Consider the following 22674-nt stretch of genomic DNA (forward strand, 5'->3'; position numbering starts at 1 on the left):
CTTAGAGCCTGTCCTAGGAGTACAGAGCATGGTAGGAGTGGCCAAACCAGCATCCTCCAAGAAGGGAGACCTGATCCATCGGAGTGCAGATTATTCTGCAGTCTGACAGAGCAAGGGAGAAGGGCTGCTCCTTTGCTCCTACACTTCAGCTCAGGACACAGCTGAGACTAGGGTAGGGTAGCCTAAGAGTTAAGAATTTTCCCTAGACACATCCCTCTGGAGGATCAGATGGGATGAGGTCATCCAGGACCATTGTGTGCCTCTTCTCTCCCACAAATAAAGCCATAGACTTCTGAAGTCTGAGTCTAGCTCTGTCCAAGTTGCATCTGGCTTGCCCAGAATGTCTGCAGTTTAGAGTCATGAGAAGCTGGGAACATGCCGACTCATTTGCTCATGCACAAAAACAAGCCTGTTACCTTCTGGAGACAACAATCCCTCCCTCCAGAGAGGAGGAGGGAGAAACAAAAGCAAGATTAGCTGCTACAACTGCAGGAGTGAAAGGGTTAACATCAGGTCACAAACAGCAGAGGTACATGGGAATTCAGCCTAGAAAAGAAGCAGAGTGACAGCACGAAGAGTTCCTTCCCCACTGGGATGCCAGGCCCTTTGGGATGGATGCTGGTATTCCAAGCTGGCTAGAGAAACCTCCACAGCTACTAAGGTGGCCTTGTCTGCACTGGGCAGGGAAGCTCACTTAGCATCTCTCCAGCTAGCCAGGGTGGACTAAGCCTTCCTAGAGGTACCACCAATATCCCTGCTCAGTGCAGGCAGGGGCCAAGGTGGCACTTCCTCCCCATCCACCTTCTATTTGCAGAATAGAATGCACAGAACAAGCAGCCAGAGCCCTATCACTGCTACAAGCACTTCATGGAATAGAGACACTTGCCAACCAACTCACTGGGCTAGGAGTGGTTATGGGCAAGGCCCATGTACAATTCCACTATTAATAGGCAAATCCTAAAGAAAAATCCTGTAGGAGTTTGGATTTGACATAGTCCAGAGTTTACAACCAAGCCTTCTATTACTTCAATTCCCAGGGCACACTAGTCTCAGAATTGGTCTTTTAAAGGGATTGAGCTGCTCATTGCAGAGCTAGTTCTGTGCAGTGCTGAGCATGTTGTGGATAAGTCAATGGAGTTACATCAGAGGAGTCTGACCTGAGCTTTGAGGTGGGGAAGAATTCTATGGGCCAATGCCATGATTCGGCATTAGGTATTGCAAGCCAAATCTGAAGTTAGTGTCTAATCTCTGGCTGCAAGTCATGGAAATCTATAAGACATGGATAGGTTGCATCTTCACAGACTTGAGAAGCCAAGGCTCTTGGGTCTGCAGAAGCACAGGGCATGCTCCAGTATTTTGGTCTGATCAGAGATGCCCAAATGCTAGTAAGGAGCTAGTCCTGTTTTGCCCTCTGCTCTCCAGTACCCAAATTTAATCACAATGGAGGTATTGTGATAACCAAAGTCCCACCCTTCACTAAGGGAGCCAGAGCTGTGAATTGATTAGAAGTGCCACTCTAGAGGAGAAAGGAGAAATCTGCAGCAATTGCAGACTCAGTCTCCTCCATAACAGATTCTTAACAGGACAGTTACTGAATTGTCCTATTGGAAACAATGTTGCACCAGCATCATGATCTAAAAAGGTCAGGGCAGATTCCCTGTGATACCAACACTGATGTTTCAGCCCAGGCACTTCTCCCCAGTTTGGGTATTGCATATTAGATATGCTGAATTAACAGCAGCTAAATCACTCCCATGGGGCTGTGGTTTGCTTACGCATTGGGCTTCCCGTTTGGTGCCTACGCAACCTGTCTTCCAGCCTCCCAGTCCTAGGTCACTAAGGCTGTGGGGCATCAGTGTTGTTTCACAAGTGGTTCAGAAAGCAAGACAGTCACCAAGTTTTCAACATTTTAACAGAAGATTGGATACCGTGCAATGGGGAGCCTTGAGCAAAGCGCTGGACACCGATGGGTCAGCCACACTTGATGCAACATGCTAGAGAGGCAGTGGGCAACTCATCCACTCTCAGCACAACTCTATGTTGTCATCTAACCACCAAGATCTCCCACCAGCCACAGACTCCCGATGTGGGGGAACCAAACCAGTGGGAAAGTTTTGAGGCCATTTCTCTTCCACTTCTAACAAAGTTAAAGGCCTTGTACTGTTGGCCTGCCATCTCTCGTACCACAGGTAGTAAACAAGCATTAGGAGTGGGATTGTAGGATTACCCCTTGCTTGATCAATTTAACTAGAAGCCTCCTGAACTTCAGTATGCTGGTGGCAGTCCTGATCTGGTCAGGGAGCCATACACTATACTCCACCAGGGCAGCAACCCTGCATTAGCCCCCAATAGACTATTCCATCCACGTGGGGGAGGGAGGAAGCCAGCTCACAAAGGACTATATTCCTCCCTCTCCACTTCCTGCAAGTGCAACCAAAACACTGGTAAAGGATTCCCAGTTTGGGCTGGGAAAGAACAAAGAGGGCCAGTAAATACTCAGCTGCCAGTCACTGACACTATCTCCACCCACAACTTTCTGCCTTCGCCATCAAGGTTTATCTGCAGCACATCTCTGCTCCTACCACTAAGGGCAACAGTCAGTTATGAAGGAAGGAAGGAAGGAAGGAATCCTGGGCAGCCCATTTCACATTAAAATGTTGAAAACAGCATAATGCTGGGTCAGAGTTGAAATTGGGTTGGGAGAAACCAAGGTTAGAGTGTAGATGTCTAGAAGAGGAGGTGATCTTACCGCTGATGCGCTGGCGGAGAGAATGTAATTACGAGGTCTAGTCTCCTGAAAGTCAGGTACAGCCTAGGGAGGGGGGGAATAGAGTTTCATGTACAAGTCACACAGAAGAGTCCATGGAAATCAGACCTCCCAATGAATGGGGAAAAGGGCTGGCAGTGCCCTGGACATTAGCTCCTAAAATAGTGGCAGACACATTTGAGGTCTCCTAGAAGGCAGTGGGGTGTGAGGTAGCCTGACAACTGTGTGTTTGCTGCAAGGAAGAGATCATGAAAAACTTCAGCTGAATTGAGGGCCTTGCATACACCAGAATCTGTCAACTAAGTGACCAGTTACAGATCCATTTACACCAACAAGTCAAACCAGAGTCTGAGTGCTTTGAGCCTAGCCCTAGACATGAAGGCCATTTGTTCCTGGTCTGGCTGACTAATGTGGGAGAATTTTAAACAGTCTTAGCTGGACCCAGAGTGAAGACTCAAAACAATTCCAAGCCCAGTGCATACAGGGCCTTAGCATCTCTTGTACTGACTCCAAGGTTCCTTCTCACTTACAACCTATGGATCTCACATGTTACAAAGGATGAATATGCAGCTAGTTCAGTCACAGAATAGGGTATGAGGAAACTTATAACTGGGCAGAGTCTGCTCTAGTGTCCTGCATTATGTTCATGAGGAAGTGCACTTACTCTACCCATGATACTGTAAGCATGCACCATGTGGAGACACTGCCTCATCTACCAGCTCCATTCCCTCCAGGGTCTATTTCTGCCAGAGGCACCAAACCTCTTCATTGTGCTCACATCTCTGGTATTAGCGCCTTGAGACCCATGCTTTTAGTGGAAAGGAAGGAGATACAAATCACCCCTCCACCACCACATCAAAACCACTTAAGAATCCCACCTTCATTGTGCACAGGAGCATATCTGGTCCATTGCCTTGTTGGCAGAGGACTCTATTCAGTAGCATTTGCAGACTCTCTACATGTACTTTATGGAAGTTGGGGGGGGGGGAGACTAACCAAGCCATCTTTGGCCATAGCTGGACCCCTGCTACTGAGGCAGTAGGACAGGAAGGTTAAACTGCAGATTCTTCCCTTGTGGGAATGTGGAACATGGCCAAGAGATGACCATTTCATGCCCTAGTTACCATGTTCTCATTAGCCACTTCAGCATCATAGAGCAGCTGTAGTTTAGATTGGGGTGGAAGGCACAATGTATTTAAGACTATATTAAACTGACGGCCATAACAAGAGCAGCTGGCTCTAATGGACTGAGTGATGTCAGTTACTCTAATGTGAGCTCCTCAATTTCTGATTTGCACAAGCATAACAGATCAGAATATGGCCCAGCAAGTTTTGATCATGCAGCAAACCGGTGTGCGACAGTCATATGATCCAGCATTTCTAACCCCAGCTAGATCTCAAGTCTCTGGGAAGAGTACATCCCATCCATACTAATCTTTTTACTGCACACCCAGCTCGACTCACATGAATTGGCCCAATTTGCTCCAATTAGCAGCACCACTGAGCAGATGCACAACTCCATGAGATGTGAGGGCCCAATTCCATACACAAGAGGATGCAACCAGCCTCTCATCAATAAGGGATTTTACCTCATGGGTTTTATGGGGGTGAGGAGAATAACCTAAGCTGAAAAGGGGAGGGGGGGAACAATTAAAAAACCAAAAAGAAATGCATTTGCTGATGAGGTGTTCCTGAGTAGGGCACAGCTGACCAAATCCACACTCCCACTGGCCAGATGTGGAAGTTAGGAGGTGCTCTCTCCGGAAGACCAAGATTCTTATGCCTCAGTTTTCTGGGTAAAGCTAAGCTAAGCTGAAAAGATGTCCCCCCACCCTCCATGGCCATCCCTTTGTCTCCAGGTTAGCTTCCTTGGACTCCCAAAATTGGTCTTGTAGCACATGGTATGGAGGAGTCAAGCAGCTATCATACCCCTGCACACTGGCAGGGTTCATTTGCAAGCAGTGATCAAAAGGGAACATGAAGACTGGATGAATACACCTCTCCTCCCCCCATCCCAATGTTGTGGTGGGGAAAAAAAAAAAAAGAGGGTAGAGCCCTGAAGCTTAAGAAGGGACAGTACAGCACTGCAGACCAAGTTCAACCACCACCCATCATTGTCTAACTTTCACATCCTTCTTTCCCCAAGGAGGAAGACTTCTTCTCCAACCCCACACCCAACGTGGAGCCAGAGGTAAGAGCCACAGTCATGTTTGTACATGGGACCCAGCCTCCTTTGAGCACTGCTTGCAAGAGGCTTTAATGGAAACTGACTGCACACTCCTGGAGGGGCTGTAGAGAACCAGGAGGTTTCCATTGTTTTTTGGGCACCCTTGTCAGGCAGCCACAAGCCCAGACTGCTGCCAGACGCAGGAGTGGAGTGGTTTTTAAATGGGAGAGGGACAATGAGAGGCACTAAGGAAAGAAGTCACAGCACTATTAACACAGTTAATACTCACATCTCCCTCACACTGAGCAAAATTACAGAAAAACAAAACAAAGGTTAGTGAACAAAAACCATCAACATCAAAGACAAAGCAAGAACCCCACAAAGGTTAGAGGGGACACAAGCCAACCCACGAGACAGAACAGCAACTCACTGATTTGGGGATACCAGCTTCAGAGGTTAAGCCAAGGGGAACAAAGTGGACATGCACAAGATCTGCACTATCTGGAGGGGGACATTAGCATGAAGTTGGGAGGGAGAGGAGTTACCCAGGAAAGGTAGGACACTAATGGAGGGGGTTGTTTCTGACAGTGGACTTCAGGTCAGGCTTTAAACATGTTAACCAACATGATTGCACTAGAACCAATTGCTAGTTCACGTACATTTAAACCAGACTAGAATCCAGAGCCAACATATCCCATGTTGGCACTTTGTCCACCTGCTACAAGGGCCTTGCACACAACGGTGACAGCCACAATAAGAAAGCACAGAACCCTCCCCATAGCTCTACTGAGTTCAGGTAATCAGTCTCCATAAACTGGGCTGGATAAGAGGATTCTTAACTATGCTGGTATCCAAGGTGGCCACCTGGGTCAGGACTGCTCGTCTACATTAGATGACTAGTTAAGTTTCCAGGAAGCAGGGTTATGCATGAACATCTGCATTTCTAGAGTTGTTGAGGGTACTTGGGACTCAAGCTCAATATCCCAGTGACAAGGTTTGTGATCTCCTGTAACGTGGTTTGTTGTAGCTGCAGCACTTAAGGGCCAGATGCCTGACCAAAAGTCGCCCTACCAGAGCCTGGATTACTGCTACACACCAGCAGAGCCCTGGACAAAGCCTAAGCCAAAGCCTTTTAGGGCACTGAGCTACTGAGTCATTGTCCAGAACTTGTGCTGCCTGTACAACTGAAGAGAAGAGGAAGGAAGGTCTAATTCTGCTCCAAGAGAACAAGGCAGGAAAAGAGAAGGGGTTAGCATTTGCTGACTGTAGTAATCAAGTACCATTTCCAGAATAGCCTGGGGCATGATGAGCTGGATGGGTGTGTGAGTAGAAGGATGGGGAAGTGGTACAGACTTTCCACCACACTCCTATCTGAATTTGGACCCATACTAGTATTCATCATTTACCTCTTTGAAACCAAGATCATGTCCCTCACCCCACCCCCTGCATGTCTACACATGGGGAAATTGGTGTTTCTGAAAATTGTATATCTGGGAGAACAAGAGTCACCTTAAGTGGAAGTGGGGAGATGGAGGGCAAGTTTTCATGCAATCTCAGTTATTCCATGTTGGGTGGAACCACAGGCTCGGTGACTAAACAATCTGCAGAGCAAGGGGAGCTGGCTTCTCTTGGGTATTGATAGCCTTAGGACTAAAGGTTGTGTTCAAAACCACTTTACCCAGAGGGCTACAGAGCACATGCATTCTCAGGTGTTAGAACTGGGACAGACCTGTTGACTGAAGGCCTTTGATATTACCATAGCTACCCATGCTCCTCAGTTAGAGGTGGCCACACAACAGGAACCAATGCTGGAAAGAGGGAAGGAAAAGTCCCTGGGACACAAGTCATCTGGGACATGTGGAGAAACCAAATCAAACCTAGCTGCATTGATGGCTGGCATGATGGGTCAGGCCAGGACACCCATTCTGGTATTTTGTAGCAGGAAAGAGCCAGACTGGGTGACAAGGATTCCAGCTTGTTCTGACTGTGGCCATTAGTTCACTGGGTAGAGCTTGAAGCCTCACTGGAAGACTGAAGGCTTGAAGTTGTGTGTGGGGCATATCCATGTGTCCACTTTTAACTTTGGCTCTACTGCAGATCTGTTGCTCAGAATATTCTGAGGGGCCACCTACAGCTGCATCTGCACTAGCTTTTCCTTCCTATTTCCCCAACATGGCACTACTGCTTGGCCTGTTCTAGCAAAGAGCACTGGTGTAGCCAGCACTCTGGTGTTTTAGCCATTGTGTGACCCAGGTGCAGGCACAGGCATCTGGTCAGAAGAACATTTGTTGGAGATTCTCTCCAATTGCTTCCATAGTTCTGTCTGAGTTCAGGAGTCAGAACAAGGCTCCCTGCACTCCAGTGACTCAACCTGGAGTTTGAGTGGTATTTGTCAAGCCCTGCCTTTCTGTTTCTGTAACTAGAGATTCTTGAACTAATAAAATTTACCAGCTAATTCCCAAGCCAGAGTGGAGCAGCCAGCCTGTGGTTTTTTTTTTGCAGCTAGACTAGCAGTGCCAAGAGAGACTGCCAGCAGTCTCATCAGCAAGCGAAGCAGACATGACTTCGGAAGCCAAGGGAGCAGCTATCAAGAGGCGCAAGTACAGTCACTTTCCTGACTGTGCTTCACATGCTCTTTATTGGTGGAGCCCAGGGCAGGCTAGAACTTGCAGGTGGAACACTGCTTAGTTTTGAGCCCTCATTTGAGATTCCAGGACTCCTGCAGGCTCCCAGTGAAATTTACAGTTAACCCCCACCTCCCCAGTGCTTTCAGTTGATTTTCTAGGGAAGAAGCCCCAGATTCAGCTTGAAGTCCCTATTTTCTGACTGGAATTTTACAAGCCTTCTGACAGGACAGTGTCTCTAGTTACTGGCACAAGCTTCACCAAGATCAGACTGGGGTGCTTAGCGACAATCCCTCAGAACAGCTGGGAACCTGTGTCAGCTAATCAGACAGCAGGGTTTCTCAAGGACCAGATTAGACACCATTTCCAAAGCTCCCCAGCAAAGCTGTGCCCATGAACCACTATGTGTCTCCCCTGCAGACAACAGGTGCTGTACAGCCAGCACCTCTCACCATGCTGAGTTGTTCCCTTCCCCCACTTGTGGGGAAGTCGCCCAGACCCCTACCAGATGCAGTACTGATGGCAAAGCAGGCAGTATAGACCAACTCTGGGCCAAGAGAGCACTTGGCACTCCTTCTCCCATGAGAGCCAAGCCCTGTGTGCAGAAAGGAGGAAAGGAATTATGGGAGAAATTACCGATGCTTTTGCCTCAGCAGCCTTGGCTTTCTTCAATCTGGCCTTGCAGGCATCCAGATCCAGACGGCGGTTCTCCAGGATCCTCCTCTCTTTCTAGAGAAAGAGCAGAGGGACAAATAAGGAACAAGGTGCTTAGAAATTATCTTTCCTGCCTATGAGAGTGAGAAGCAACCTAGAAATCAAGCTGATTTGTTTGGCAGCAAGAGGGGGTAACAGTAGATGCACTGGCACCATTGGTAGGAGCTCTGGATAAGGATAAAGGACCAACCTTCAAGAGCAAGAAGCAGCTTCTGGTCTGGCCAGCCTGGCTATAAAGAGTTAATTTATTGTCCTATCATCCCCACAAGGGAGACAAGTAGCCCCATTCCTCCCTCCCCACACACAAATGAGGGAAGCTAGTGGGAGAACTGGGATTAGAACTCTAGAGTTTGTAGCTCTTATTCCCCTGTCAGGGCAGGGTTGGAGGGAGTCCTCTGGCCTTGTTTTCACCCCTCCCCCAGTTTCCTGAAAGGGAAGAATGAATGTAGAGTCACAGGTGGGTGGACACTGGTAGTTCCCCCCACCTCCACCCCCACCCCATTAGTCAGCTCCCCCTTCCTCTCCTACTCACAGAGATAGTTCGCCAGTCCCCTTCCAGGAAGTTGCGCAGAGGATTCAGGAAGTTGATGGAGGCAGAGTGCATAAAATCACGTTCAGCTCCCCCCAGGCGCTTTTGGGTCTCTCCAACTTTGAGTAGAGTCTTCCCTGCAAGTTGCCAGAGCCCAAATGGGAGAGGCATTAGCTTCAGCAGGTATCGGGTTAACACTATGCCTTAGCCTTATCCTAGTTGCCCAGCATGTTTAGGTTAGGATGCTCACAGTACATTGTTCAGGTGTGTACATTGTGGTTCAGCTGTCCTAGCTGGCACCTAGACCAGGTGGTTATGGCTCACTGCTTGCTGACAGCCAAGCCAATCCTAGCCTAGCCAAGGAGGGGGCAGAATGTTCAGTCAGTGCTAGGCTAACACAGTCCACCCTTTGTTTGAAGCCTCTCTCTACCCACTGGCTCTTGCTGCAGCTTTGATATCTGCCTGCTGATGCACTTACTCCACTGCAGTCTTTAGTATCAGGCCTGCCCAGGAGCATGTGATGCAGCCCACGATCTTTAGTAAGGGTATTACGGGACAGACTATTATAGCCCTGGGTGTATTTCATGGATGCACAAAAACAGAGCGTCATCTAATTAAGAGGCACCAGAGCAGATAAACAAGCTGATGGGGGTCTGATCAGGGCAATGCTGGCTGGCTGTGGGTACAATCACAATGGCTCTGGCCACAACAGGATGTGCTATGGAGCAAGCTATTGATTTAGAAGGCAATAAAACCCAGAGCTCACTGAGCTGTGACAGCTGAAAGTTAGAAGGGAAAGTCAATGTTTGATTTCAGAATCTATCCACCTAAGAAGCAGTTGGGTCCCTCTAGTAGGCTTAGGGTTCTCTGTTGGCTTTGAGAGGCAGAAAGGTGTTAGTGTGTTTTGACATTAACCTGTCAGGACTTCTGGCTAAGGCTACAGGATAGCAAATGCCAAAATGCAGAGTTTGAGTCAGTACCCCCACAAAAGAAAAAAAACAGCTTTTTAAAAGAATGGTGCATGGTTCCCTTCAGGGTTTGAGCCTTTAAGGTTTATAGTTTCAAGCTTTCTAGCCCTCATGGTTGTGAAGAGGTTTTCAATTGTAAAAGTGAAAATGAATATTCTGTAAAGCCTCTGCTCCTGGAGTCATATAAGGTGGCCACTCTCAGACTGCCAAGTTGATTGAGACTGCCCCAAAGCCAGAAGTAAAGTACTAATACCTGCAGCCATTTTGTCATATCTTTAGACATTTCACCTTCCAACTACTCACTGCTCAAACACAGTAGTGCTGTCTGCAGCTATTGCCCTGCATTTACTGCATCCTGCCAGGACATGCCAACTCCAGTAGCTACCCTGGTAAGTTCCACACTCCCTCTCCACCCTATCAGGTAACCATTCAGCTGAGAAGAAAGTAATATGGGGAAACTCACAGGTTCCCAGCCATTCTCCTCTCTGAAAGAAGTTTGAGGCAGAGCTAGAAATTAGATCTTCCTACTGCAAAAGGAGAGGCCCTTACCACTTAGGCTAAAGGAGATTCCATTAGCAATATAAGGTCCATGATACTCAGTTCAGCTATTCCAGTTATGTGGAAGGTAGTGCCCCACAGTGGCCTGCTTGCCTCCTTTTAACTAAAAGTATGTGGGGGGGTAGGGGGAGTGTCTAAACCCAGCACTAAGGAGGAGACATTACTCAAAGCACAAGTTAGAAAGTGAAGGGGTGGGGGCGTAGGTTGGAGGGAGATAGCCAATAATAAAATTTGAGCCATCAGAATAGATTGCAAGTAGGACTCACTGCAACTTGCAATGCCATCCTAAAGATGGTCTTTAGACACCACCTGTAATATGCTGCTGCTCCAGGGAGCTGCAGCTCATTTCCAGCATATTGAGATCTCTGGCTCCAGAGAGGAGAATAGATTTACTTAGAGACTTTGCTCCCAGCATTAAACCTTATGGAGGGGAACTTGTGCCAATTTGTCTGTGTTTGTCCCATCTGTTAATTGGCTCCCTAGCCCCTGAGCAACAAGAAAGCAAATGTTGACCAGATAACTATATGGAGGAGGAGGAGAAGAGCAAAGGCTGAAGGAAAAAAATAGTTTGTTCAGTGGAGCCAAGGAGAATTGAGACATGGTTTGAACCAGTTACTGGTCCTCTTCAATTCAGAAGTCTGGTAATGGCCCAATAGAGTCAGATTGGAGATCAAGTTTTTAATACTATGGATAGGGGAAGCAACCCTTTGGGTCACATGACCACTATTAGTGAAGTGAATGGAGCAAACAGATTCACTTGCATATCACAGCCCTTCAGATACCTTTGGCCCTGTGTATTACACATGGCAAAGCTGCTGGAACATGCATTTAGTTACAAGGTATTCACTCTGGAAAGCTAATTTCTAGAACCATTGGCTTTTCCTGTGGATTCTGCCACTCCTTTCTTATTGCCTATAAAGGCACTAGAACACTAGCAGCTGATCTTGCCCAATACCACTGGTGTGGCACCTAGGATGTAGCAACTTGAACCCAGTTGTGTTTAGGTGGGGGACAAACTGAAGCCAAAGCAAGAGCTTCTGTGGATAAGAGCTTCATCCCAATATAGAAATAAAGCAGCTGTGCACAACCACCATCTGAAGTGCTACAGCAAACCCAGCTTATCCACAGTGCATCATGTGTTCCATCTTAGTAGTATCCAAAATTCTTCCATTTGAGAGTTTATCACCAAGAACCTATCAGCATGTCAACATTCCAGTTTGGTTCTTGCTTACACAAGTGTATTAGATGGTACACAGTGAACACCATAAGCTTTCCCCAGAAACCTGCCAGCGTTAACTGGCATTGGAAAACAGGAGGCATCAGGTCTCATCTTTGGGCTGGCTGGGGAGGAGAGAATAATTTTAGGAACTCCAATAGATTTGTAAGGACTGAACCAAGCACATAAGACATTGCCCACTTGCCAATGCCACGTAACTCACCATATGGAGTCCCTGGCCCAAAGTCGTTGGCTGCCTCCACCATGTACTGGGCCAGCAGCTCCCCATTGGTAACACGAGATGGCACCTTCCGGTCTAGTTTCTCATAAAGGAATTCTTCCACTCTGACACCTGGAATGAGTGCCCCAGGCTGTCACAAAAGCAACTAGGGAGAACAGAGAGGGAGATGCTCCCACCCACTGAGCCCTCACATGACAATAGCCAGTATAGGAGGCCACCATGCTTGACAGAAGCATGAGTACAGGGAGAAAGAGGGAGGTCAGTTCTCATTTCTTGCCCTCTTCAGAATCCACTGGGCAGGTTAAGGCTACTGAATGCCAACCAGATATTGACATACTCCATCTTTCTGCCCATCCCTGGGGATGATGGTTGTGTCTTTGCAAGCACCACCCTCAGATTTCCCCCCATAGATTGATTCAGCAGAGATCACTAGCTGTTGGGAATTTCTATTAACTCCATTGCAGCTGTGCCAGTTAGAGCACCAGCACTGTGAAAACTTGCCACAATCAGTGCTTACTAGGGTTTGGCTGCAGCAACACCTCAGTCTGATGCAAGATCTTCTCAGTCCAGTTCTTGGTGCAGTCCGCCTTGGCCAGAAGGTTTTCAAAGTGGGCATCTAGTTCAGTCTTCTCAGCCTGGCCCAGCTTCTCCTCTGTGAACTGCAGAAGCAGGGGAGAGAGGGAGAAGACATTAGGTCTGCTCCACTGAAGCCAGGGAGCTAAGCCATTTGAAGAGGTTTTGGGAGACCTGCCACATCTAGCAGGTTAGACATTCCCCTAAAGGAATGTTCAGGGAATGAGCCCATTAAAATCCTCATTACAATTCTAATGCTTTTGTCTGTAGATCTCCAAGAACCTTACAGGTGAGGGCAAGTATCATTGTGTACAGTCAGCATGGTAGAGAGCATTGCCACTGCTGAATAACTGGTGGAAGAGCTAAAAATAGAACCTGGTCTGACCTGCATTCAGGACTAGCCTACCTCCCTTTAGGAATAAGTTATTAAAATCCAAATTAATTGGAGGCTAGAGTCTAATCAGACTGTTTCACAGTTCACATGTCAAGCACTAGATAGTTTGTGCCACAGATATCCCATTCCTTTATGCAGAATTATTAATGCGCTCCAAATTTAGGGCCCACTTCTGCAACATGCAGGCTTCCCCCAACTCCCACTAATACTGAGTGCCTTGCAGAATTAAGCACTAAGTTTTCAGCATGGGGAGAAGGTTGAGAGAGAGAGTCATCTCCAGAGTTTACCAGCCAACGTTCCCAGATGTGGAAACTTTCTTACTGAGGTTCTACTACACAGAATAGTTGTTTAATGTCTAATTTTATGACCAGGGAACTCACTTGCCATATTCTACATGCTGCTTCAGTGCAGCATCCCACCCCAGCTCCTTTGCCCAGACATTATTCTGGGCAGCTAATAAACCCTTCAGGGCAGGGTCCCAGGGAGAACTCTCAGCCTACAGCAGGGGTTCTCAGACTTGTATTGGTGATGCCTTTCACACAGCAAGTGTGTACACTTGAGCTATTCTCTCCCCATCCCCACCTGGAGGACACATGAGCCCCAGTTTTTAATATAAAAGTCTAGAGGTAAGCAACTTCTTACTCTATTCCATTCCCAGCTCTGCCTCCATTTTTCTTTTTACCCACTTCTTGCTACCTATATAAAAATGGTAATATTAGCTATCATGAAGTGCTTTAAGAGCCTACAGAAGTGTTATAGGCTAAAGAGGAAGCCAGGTAATAACTCACTGTCAGATTTGGCACAAACATTTTGCCTAGTGTTCTATTAGTTTAATGCCCTGCTCAAATAATCCCATCATTTCCTCCTGCATTTATTCAGATAGAAAGCTGCATATCAACTTGATCAAACAAGCCCCCAAAAGGCCTGTCTCCATCAGTGCATGTTAAAATCCTGTAAACTGGTTTTTATTAGCTCTAGAAAGGCCTATAAAACAGCTGGATGATAGAGAATGGCTCAAGAGGCCATCCTCTGTTTATAGAAGGTATAGAGAGGTTGCATTCCCTTGAGACCTTTAATCCTTTCATAAACTTGAAATGCTTTACATATATATCTACTTCAGAGTATTGAGAACTATGAACCCCTGTTGCTGGCCCTCTAATTCACTTTCTAGGCTATCAGAACCCGCTAATGTTCTTGAAACATTGCAAATACCTGGTACAATCACAGGATGAGATTAAGGACATGGAACCTTTTGAGTACAAAAGTCCTGCCTGATCCTCCCTATTCTACCACCCCTTCCTGGATAGGACTACATGGGACTGTACAGCCCCTCTAGAGGGGAATGCTGGTATATACAGGGGATGCTAGGGTTTGTTCTGAAAGTCTTTGGAGCAAGTCCCACTCTGCTGAGGTAGGGAGAAATACTGAATGTGGACACAGCTAGAGCCATTTCAGTACACCGCCTAGAATAACTGGCACGTGATGTGGAAATGCAGGCAGAAAAGCCTTTTAGCATCCAGTTACCAGCCATGTGCAAATGTTAGAGGCCAGAGATACCTAAAACCCACCGCAGGGCTGTTTACACAATGACCTGTTATGTCTGGATCATGCTAGATTTAAAGAACTATCTGCTGAAGTTGCCATGTGTTGCAAGATCTGTTGGATCAGTGGAACAATTAAGCTACCCCCTCTAAATCAGGATGGGCAGAAAAGCAACAGGAACAGAGTTTGGGGGTGGGGGGGAAATCTGAGGGATGGGGACAGTTTCAGCACATCTCTATCACTTGCATTGCCTCCTACCAAGTTAGGCTAGTACTGTTTAGACAAGGTTGAAATCTTTCAGGTCTAGAAATCTTGGCGGTCATTTGTAGCAATCAGTTACAAAGCTTTAAGACCGAATTGTGATCCAAGGTGGCTGGCCTTTTAAGCACTCACAACAGCGGTTCTTGGGGATTTTTGTATTACCTGAGTTTGAGAGTTAAGTACCTAGCACTTCCACAGCTCTTTCATCCACAGATCTCAAAGTACTTTATGAACGTGGGCAAGCACTACTACAGAGAGGGAGAACTAGATACAGAAAGATTAAGTGACTTGCCCAGAGCCACATAGGGATCAGTGGCCAAGCTGGGTGGACTGTGTTCTAGTCCCAACTCCCAGTTTGGTGCCATAACCATGGAACCATGCTGTCTCCCCTTTGAGAGGCAAACAGGAAAGTGGGAAGTAGTACTTGAGCTGGAGGATTTTTGCATTAAATCATGTCTGATTTTCATGAATGAAAGCAGTCATAAAAGAAGCAAAAACTTTGCATTATTTCTCTGGCAAAACTGTGATGGGGCATATAAACCCCATACCAGTTAGCCATAGGTTAACAGGAGCCTGAACCCAATTACAGTGATCACTGGATGACACCTGGAAGGGTGTTAGGCATAACTGGTGATCAAGCTGAGCTGGGTCTTCATAATAGAAGCACAGGACCATGAGAAGGAAGGCCAGGGAGGAGACCCAGGTGAGGTAGCTGGCTGCTTCTCAGGCTTCTGTCTCTTTAGCCTAAGAGAGGAGCCTGAAGCTGGGAGTCAGACTGGAGGGGCCTGAGCCAGAAGGCAGTGCTCTGAAGTAAAAGCAAGCCAGAATTTTGCAGGCAGTAGCTTGAGCCTCAGCAAGAAACACAAGGAAGGAGTGTATGGAACCTGGAAAGGAAGCCTGGAAAGCAGAGGTGCCCAGGACCTGATAGAGGCAGGGAATGCTGGGTGTGGGCAGCTAAGAGATAAAGGCTACAGGAGATGGTGATTCTCACTGCAGTAGGCCTGAAAGACAGTTGAATAGGGAGATGAGACAGAAGGTACCAAGACAGTGGGAGGCATGGGGTTCTGCCATAGTGAGCCCAAGACAAAGTTTGATCAAATGCTGGGAGTTGAATGGGACAAGAAGTACTGGAGGTGGGATTTCTTTGAGTGGTCTCTGTTGAAGATCCTGGGTGAAGACTTGGGAATCTTGGTAAACCCCAGGAAGTGAGGCTGAAGGGACTGGAACTTTGGGTATTGTTGTGGACTTTGAACTGGAGAAGCCTGGAAGGGGTGGGAACAAAAAATGTGACTGGCACAAGGGCCAAGTCATACAAGGCAGACTGCCCCAGGGGTTGGCAGGGGTGCTAAACAGGAAAGCTGCTACACCATGCCCAGTCTCAAGCACAAAGGAATTGACACTTCCACATGTTGACTAAGAATTTTTCCTGCTGATGGCAGAATCCATATCATCTGCATTTAAATAATCTTAGCTACATCTTAGCCAGAGTCACCATAACAGCAAACTAGGGCTCCCCTGATATTTGGCTCTAGGCTATCAGCACTCCTTATTTATTAGAGCTTTTAGAGATCAGAACACTGGGGAATCTTTGGCACTCCCCTGCTGAGGCACTCTTCCCTTCCAACAGGAGAATTTCTTCTCAAATTTAAGAGCCTGAATGAAGAGTCTCAATCCCCCTCATTCCCAGAAGGGCTACAGATATCTGTGAACAGCTTTATGTGGGGAGGGCCCTACTTCTATTTCCAAAACAGTCTCTGCTTATTCCCCAGTCTAGAAACTCCTGCCAAGCACCTGCACCAAGAGGGCTGGTGTGTTTGATTGAGGTCTCTCAGAAGCCATTTATGGTTTTTAGGTTGATTACACACCTGCTGAAGTCAGACCTCTTCCAGAGACAGCTGGCTTCAGACAGCCAGCAGATGAATGGCTGTTGCATTCCCTTTAGCACTGCCTCCTCTAGGCTTTCCAGTGCTTTGGGACTTCACCCATTACTTCCACAGGGAAGGCATCATCTCCAAGTGTCATTGCACATTTACAGCTCAGGTGCTACTTCCTTAAGTAAACATCTCTCCCTCCCCAGTCTGCTCCATTTGACAGATTGGTAGATGGCCCCATACCACACAATAGTTATTGAGTCTTAACACTAAGTCCTTCAATTCATGCATGCAGAAAAAGTTGAACAGCCTATTGCTTTGTCTTGCAGTCTTCCTTCTCACATGTGCTGGATGACTGTTGCAAACCCAGGCTACAGAAGGAGGAAGAAGGGCAGCTGACAGAGCCTGTGACTCAAGTGTATGTAAAAAAGTGAACTTTCAGATTTCCCTGCAACACACAGTAGCAAGTTCAGAGGCAATGCATGATTTGTCATTAAGTGGATGACAAGGCATTCAAGAGGCTGTAGTTCACATACAGCAGTAGCGGCTACTTTAATTTGCCTATTCTTGGCTCTGCTAGTTGTGTCCCATTTTCCCCCTCCAAACCTCATATGTTTCTCTTCAGGCCCCTCAGAATGTAAGTTACACCAGCTGAGACTCCATTACACTGACAGGGCCAGATTCAGAGCTGGCACATACACTACACTAGTGTATCTCCTAGGAGGATAGTAGAAGGTGTAAGTTCACTTGATTCTGAACACCTTAGAATTGCACTTTCCCCAGAAATCTAAACCTTGCTTTGGGGCCTGTATCTACCCAAAGTGTCTCCCATGTGAGACTACTTCTAGAAGACCCAGAATAAACTGTATCTAGAAGCAGCTGTGCCAGTATCCTATGACTGCTACACAAAAGCAGTGGGGAAGAAAACAGTACAGACATTATCTACAATGCAGTAGAAGGCCTTCCCCCCCTGCCCTGGCACTGCTCCCTAAGGATGTGAGGTCTAGGGATAACCCACAACTCCTGAAGTCCAGCTGCTAGGTCCTTCTATATCCATTTACTGGAACCTGATTGTAAGAGGAATTGGTCCCAGGCCTGAAATAATTCAACCACCTCCTGGGAGTTTGTATGCACTGCACATTGCCAATTGGTACCTAAGGATCAGCTGATTCCAGATTTTTCCTTTTCCTGTCCCCCAGGATGATGTTCATGCACCTCTGACCCACTTAAGTATCTGGGCTTGTTTTTGTGCAGGGAAGCCAACATGGTAAATGATTAATGCAGTGCAGTCTTCCACTTAGTGCTACTCTCACTCAACCAGGGAAGAGAAGAGTCATGCTGCATTCCAGGGCCTCAATAATTCATTGAGGGGTTGGGTTTCCTCTTGGAGGCCTGGGCAATCAGCAGGAATAATCTGTGCACTGTTAGTGCTTATGGAGACAGAAGCACAGTGAGACAGTTGATGGGACCCCTCAATTGGGGAAAGCCTGAATGAACAATGGGGGTTAGGAAGAGGGGCTAGCAGGCTCTGCACAGCAGCTAGAACAGCAATCAAACCCCTGGGGACATGAACTGCAGCTTGCTAGAATCCCCATCAATTCCTGTGGGAGACAGGAGATGCTATATTTCCAGCATGGGAGGAAGTCCTTTTGGTGCTCAGGAGTAAGGTATTAGACCAAGTCCTAGAGACAGAGGTTCTGTCCACAGCCCTCATGGCTCAGGTAGCAAGACAATCACCTGTGGTCAAACATGGGATGTACCATTTTCTTTGGTCAAGTAATTTAGTGTCTAAAAGCTTCCCAAGGTGGGTCAGTGGCACCTACTCCCTGAGCTATACCTGCACCACATTAGTCACACACTGACATATGCAAGGCCTTGACATTTACAGCTTTAGCTAAGGAAGTTACAATCCCTTGGAAAGCCACACTGCCAAGCATCTGTAGAAGATTTCTGCTCTTTCCTCCTTAACATGGTGCTCTGAGAACATCTTGCTGTACAACACTCAAGAGGGCAGGCCCATGTGAGACTGGGGAAGATGAACTGAGATGTAAGGCAGAGTTAAGGTCAATGTAGGAATCTTAAATTTAGATTTTACTTTTAGTGTTGAATTTTTACTGAGATAAAGTTTAAGGTGATATTCCCCACCTTAAACCTTAAAACAAGCAGCTTAGAGGCCTTTGAAATTGAAAATGTGGTCTTCTACAAGCTACTGGCAAGTAGAACATGTGACAAGGCTATATCTTGGAAGTCCTACCAGTGGATTTTACACAGTGCCTGTGGCATTGTGGAAGCCAATTGCCCTTGGCTGCTGTGACCTCTGCTATTTCAGAGACCACCCACAGAGAATTAATAAAGTTTGACACCTAAAGAAACTAATCTAGGCAAGCTTCATCCAACCTGGGCAGTTCTAGTACAGAAGCTTCACACTGCACTCCCTCTGTGGAGCACCACTTTGAAAAATGCTACTGCAGCTCACAATATGCCCTCAAACTGAGGCCTAAACCCAGTTTGCATCAAGCTCCATACATAGCCTTCTTAGCCAACCATGAGTCAGAGCAGAAGAATGGGATCCAAACGAAGTGCTTGTGTTGAAGTGATATGAAAGCCATTCACACTAGGATAGTCTTGCAGATGCTGGTATAGTGTTAAATCCATTTTAAAATGCCCCTTCAATTTAAGTCTAATTGAATATACATTGCCTATATTTGTTATTGTCAGAAGGACCATTTGTGTCCTAACAAAACAGATAAGAGGCTGACCAAACTGCAAAAAACAGCCACACAAGATCTACTTGATCCTGCTTAAAAGACTGTCCATTGAAAGTACTTCTTATACTTTCTTTCTCCATGTCATTGATGTTGGGAATGGGGATGTCCTTTTCAAAAGGAAAATTAAAAGAATTGAGCCTCACATCTGGCTGATAGTATTAGATGTACTACTGAGGGTTAGTGTCTCAGAGTTTATGGGTTAATGATGCACATTATGCATTATTTGAACTTTAACAGATAACCAGTTTCCATGAATATAAAAAAGTAAAACCAGGCACATCTGCCCAAGTAATTATTTCTAGAAACCTCTGAAGACCCTAAAGTGTATTCTATTTGTGCATAAGAATAGAGAAACATCCACATTTGCTACCCTGGCAGAGAGACTAACACCAGCCACTTGTCTGCTTTGATGTTCAGAACAGTCCCTTTTTAATAATATTTGAGATTCCCATTTCTATGGCAACAGAGCCCACTTACAGATCAGTCCAGGGCCTCACCATCTCCGAGAACCAGCATGTCTATTATTCTGATCAAAGGAAAATTAACAGAATGAACTGTTTGAAGACTCATCAACAAGCTGTGCCAGAAAGCATCTCCCACATCCAAAGTGTCCTCCAGAATCCCAGTGGTCTGCATCCAGTCTCTGGAGCAGGAAAAGCTCAGGATAGTCCATGAAGCTCAGGTGGTGGCAATTGTGGTGCAGGAGCACAGCATGGACTGTGGTACAACTCCATGCCAGGACCAGGCCTCATGCAGTGAGGCCAGTGCAGTACTGGGAGGTGTTGCACTATTAGGGCCCTCCAACATCCACAGCAGAACTGTGTCAGCACTAGAGTTTAGCCATAAGTACTGCTAGCAAGCTTATGGGACTGGTGTGCTCAGAAATTTTATTTTAAGGGGGGATAGGACGACATATGTTATAGGCAAAACCCTTTGGATCACATGGTGCATTGGACCCATTACATGAGGAGTCCTTTCCCAGTCAGTCTATCCCCCGCCCCCAATTTATGGAGCAGAGCAACACTTGATTATGCTGCAGTGTTAGGTGGTTTATTGTTTCTCAGACTGAAGGCTTAGTCAAAATGTAGTGCAGTCTTTTACCTATTACATAACCAACACAGCTTACTGGTTTGCACACCAACAGAGTAAGATCACACCTGTGGGACTCAGCTCTGCAGGAAGGGAGCCTTTCTGGACTGTGCAGTCAAGCTAATGACATGGGGGAGGCAGGCAGTGACATAAGGGACTCCCTCACAGCAAGGGAAGGCAGCTGCCAGAGAGCTCCTGAGCCATTCAAGAAAGGAACCCCATTTGCTAGCAACTGCCTTCACCTGCAAGCCTTCCACTAGTCTTCTTCAGCCTCCTATTTCAGGGCAAGGCCAGGGCACTCTCCCTAGCTGCTGTGCTGAAACTCAGATCTAGTCGCTGCCTCCTGCTCTGTCTTTCTAAAGGGCAATAGCATAACAGTCAAATGAGGCCCACTCAATGTTGCCTTATAGGGAAGATGAGGAAGGAAGAGACTCACCCAAGATGCGATAGAAAACAAGATGCCAAGATGGGGACTAATTGTCATGTAAGATTTACCTTTTCTGCCAAGATGCTGCACAACTTCAGTACTGCTGAAGCCACCTCTGCTTGAACCTGCAGTATCTGGGGCCCATGGCTTCATCTGCACTGGGAAATTTACAAGCCCTCCTTGCTTCAGAGCAGAAGGCAAACAACTTTGCCTATGTGCAGGGGTCAATGGAGTCCAGGGACCTGTTGTAGCACTATGAGAGTTCAGCAGAAGTTGGTCACAGCTCTGGTTGAGCTCAGCTGATTTTGTCTATGTTATGAGGCCAGACTTTTTACACAAGACTCCACACCATGCCCCCATCAAATTGTGTGTGGTTGTATTTGACGCAGGATCGGATAAGAATGGTTTTTACATTATGGACACAACCAAGGGGTATCCACCCTTAAGGGGGAATGTTCCTTTCCCACATTCTAGTTGGGGATGGAGATTCTATGGGAACAGGAGTTAAAGCTCCACTGTCTGGCTAGACATTCACTCTCAGACAGCCTGTAACATGAGTGATAACTGAGAACATAATGGCTAGTCCATTTGCCTCCCAGCCACTGCATTTCCAGAAACATTGTTAAATGCCTTGAGCAGCAGGAAGCAACACCAGGTGCTTTACAAAACTGAGTTCTAGTCTAGCCAACTCAGAGTCCCTTCCCCAGAAAGTTTGCTGTGCTGAAGAAAGGCAGCTACAGACCTGCTCTCCCTTCTACTCCCTCAACCGTAACAAAACAGCAAAGATACCCAGGGGGAAAAAACAAATAAAAAACTCACATGCTACCTCTGCTCACAACCATTTACCCCTTTGTGGGTGTATATATCTGCCTGTCTGGCACCATGATGCAGGAGTCTATGCTGTGACTAGCTTTTTCATCCAAATACCAAGGCTCTACTTGGACACAACTCAAATGGGACTAATCTCACTGGTACATTTTAGGGGGAGGGTATTTCATGAGCACTATTCAACTCACCCTATCCTCTCCTACCTACCAAAAACTCAGAGTCACTCCCCTGGTACCAATTGCCCTATGCTGCTTTGTTTCTTTTAATTATGCCTGTAATGTGAATATTCATATGCAAGATATTAAGTGGGCATAGTAGCCAAAAGAAACGATTTATAAACTCCTCTTTGCGCACTAAAAATCACTGATGTGAAGAGCTGCTGATTCCTAGGCTGGCTCCTTCCTACACCCTGTACAAGTCTTTGATAAATGATCTTTAGAAGGCCTTCCAAATCTAAACATGCCATATCTTTACAACATTTCTCCTTCCTTTTGTTACCAAGATATTTGCATGAGAACAGGATCGTTAAGCTTTCCATCTGCTCCTTATTCTGTACCTGAACTATTTGTCTTCACTGCATCTGACTCATTGCCATAATAGACATGTTTACAATCAACTAGCTTCTTGAGGAGCCTGCATTCTTCTGTTGACCTGTGAGATTGAGCTTACAAAGAGCTCTTCATCTCTCACCAACAAAAGATATTACTTCACCAACCTTGTCTTATATCCTGGGTCTAACATAACTACACCACTGCATGCATTCGCTTGTTGAAACAGGCAAGTATAACATACCTACCCAACCCCCTCCAAGTTAAGCGATAGAGCGCGCCCAGGTCCTACCTCAGAACTGTCTTAATTATGTTTCAGTTCCTGTTAAGCCAGTTTAAAAACTGAACAGAAACTTCCACAGACCCCTTCTTGAAGGCTATAGCTGGCACATGGGAAGGAACAAGCTTCAAATTGAGCTGAAGCTAGTCAAGAAGAATGGAGTCTTACCACCTACTACACTGACTGGGGTTGTGCAACTGGCTACCCTTATAGAACTAGATTTTGTTCAACTAAGGACCACTCTGAAAACATGCCAGGAGGCAAATAGTAAACCTAGTTTGCCAAAGCTGGGCCATGTTTCAGTCAGTT

The 22674-nt window shown here is 46.6% G+C and overlaps 1 protein-coding gene across 7 annotated transcripts in view; it reads right to left on the minus strand.

Annotated features, from left to right (window-relative positions):
* The window catches only part of SH3GLB2 (SH3 domain containing GRB2 like, endophilin B2), a 39089-nt gene that overhangs the window by 13656 nt on the left and 2759 nt on the right, over window positions 1–22674 (minus strand). For 4 of the 7 annotated variants that reach the window (XM_074973475.1, XM_074973474.1, XM_074973478.1 and 1 more), the window contains exons 2-5: window positions 12302–12443; window positions 11767–11895; window positions 8805–8938; window positions 8195–8287 (exon numbers count right to left, since the gene is read on the minus strand). In XM_074973475.1, coding sequence (XP_074829576.1) covers window positions 8195–8287; window positions 8805–8938; window positions 11767–11895; window positions 12302–12443 — 498 coding nt within the window. Of the gene's footprint in view, window positions 1–2749; window positions 2813–8194; window positions 8288–8804; window positions 8939–11766; window positions 11896–12301; window positions 12444–22674 lie in introns of all 7 variants that reach the window. The other 3 variants (XM_074973473.1, XM_074973472.1, XM_074973471.1) reach the window with 1 other exon arrangement.

This window comes from Natator depressus, chromosome 16 (genome assembly GCF_965152275.1).
Source record: "Natator depressus isolate rNatDep1 chromosome 16, rNatDep2.hap1, whole genome shotgun sequence".
NCBI lineage: Eukaryota > Metazoa > Chordata > Testudines > Cheloniidae > Natator > Natator depressus.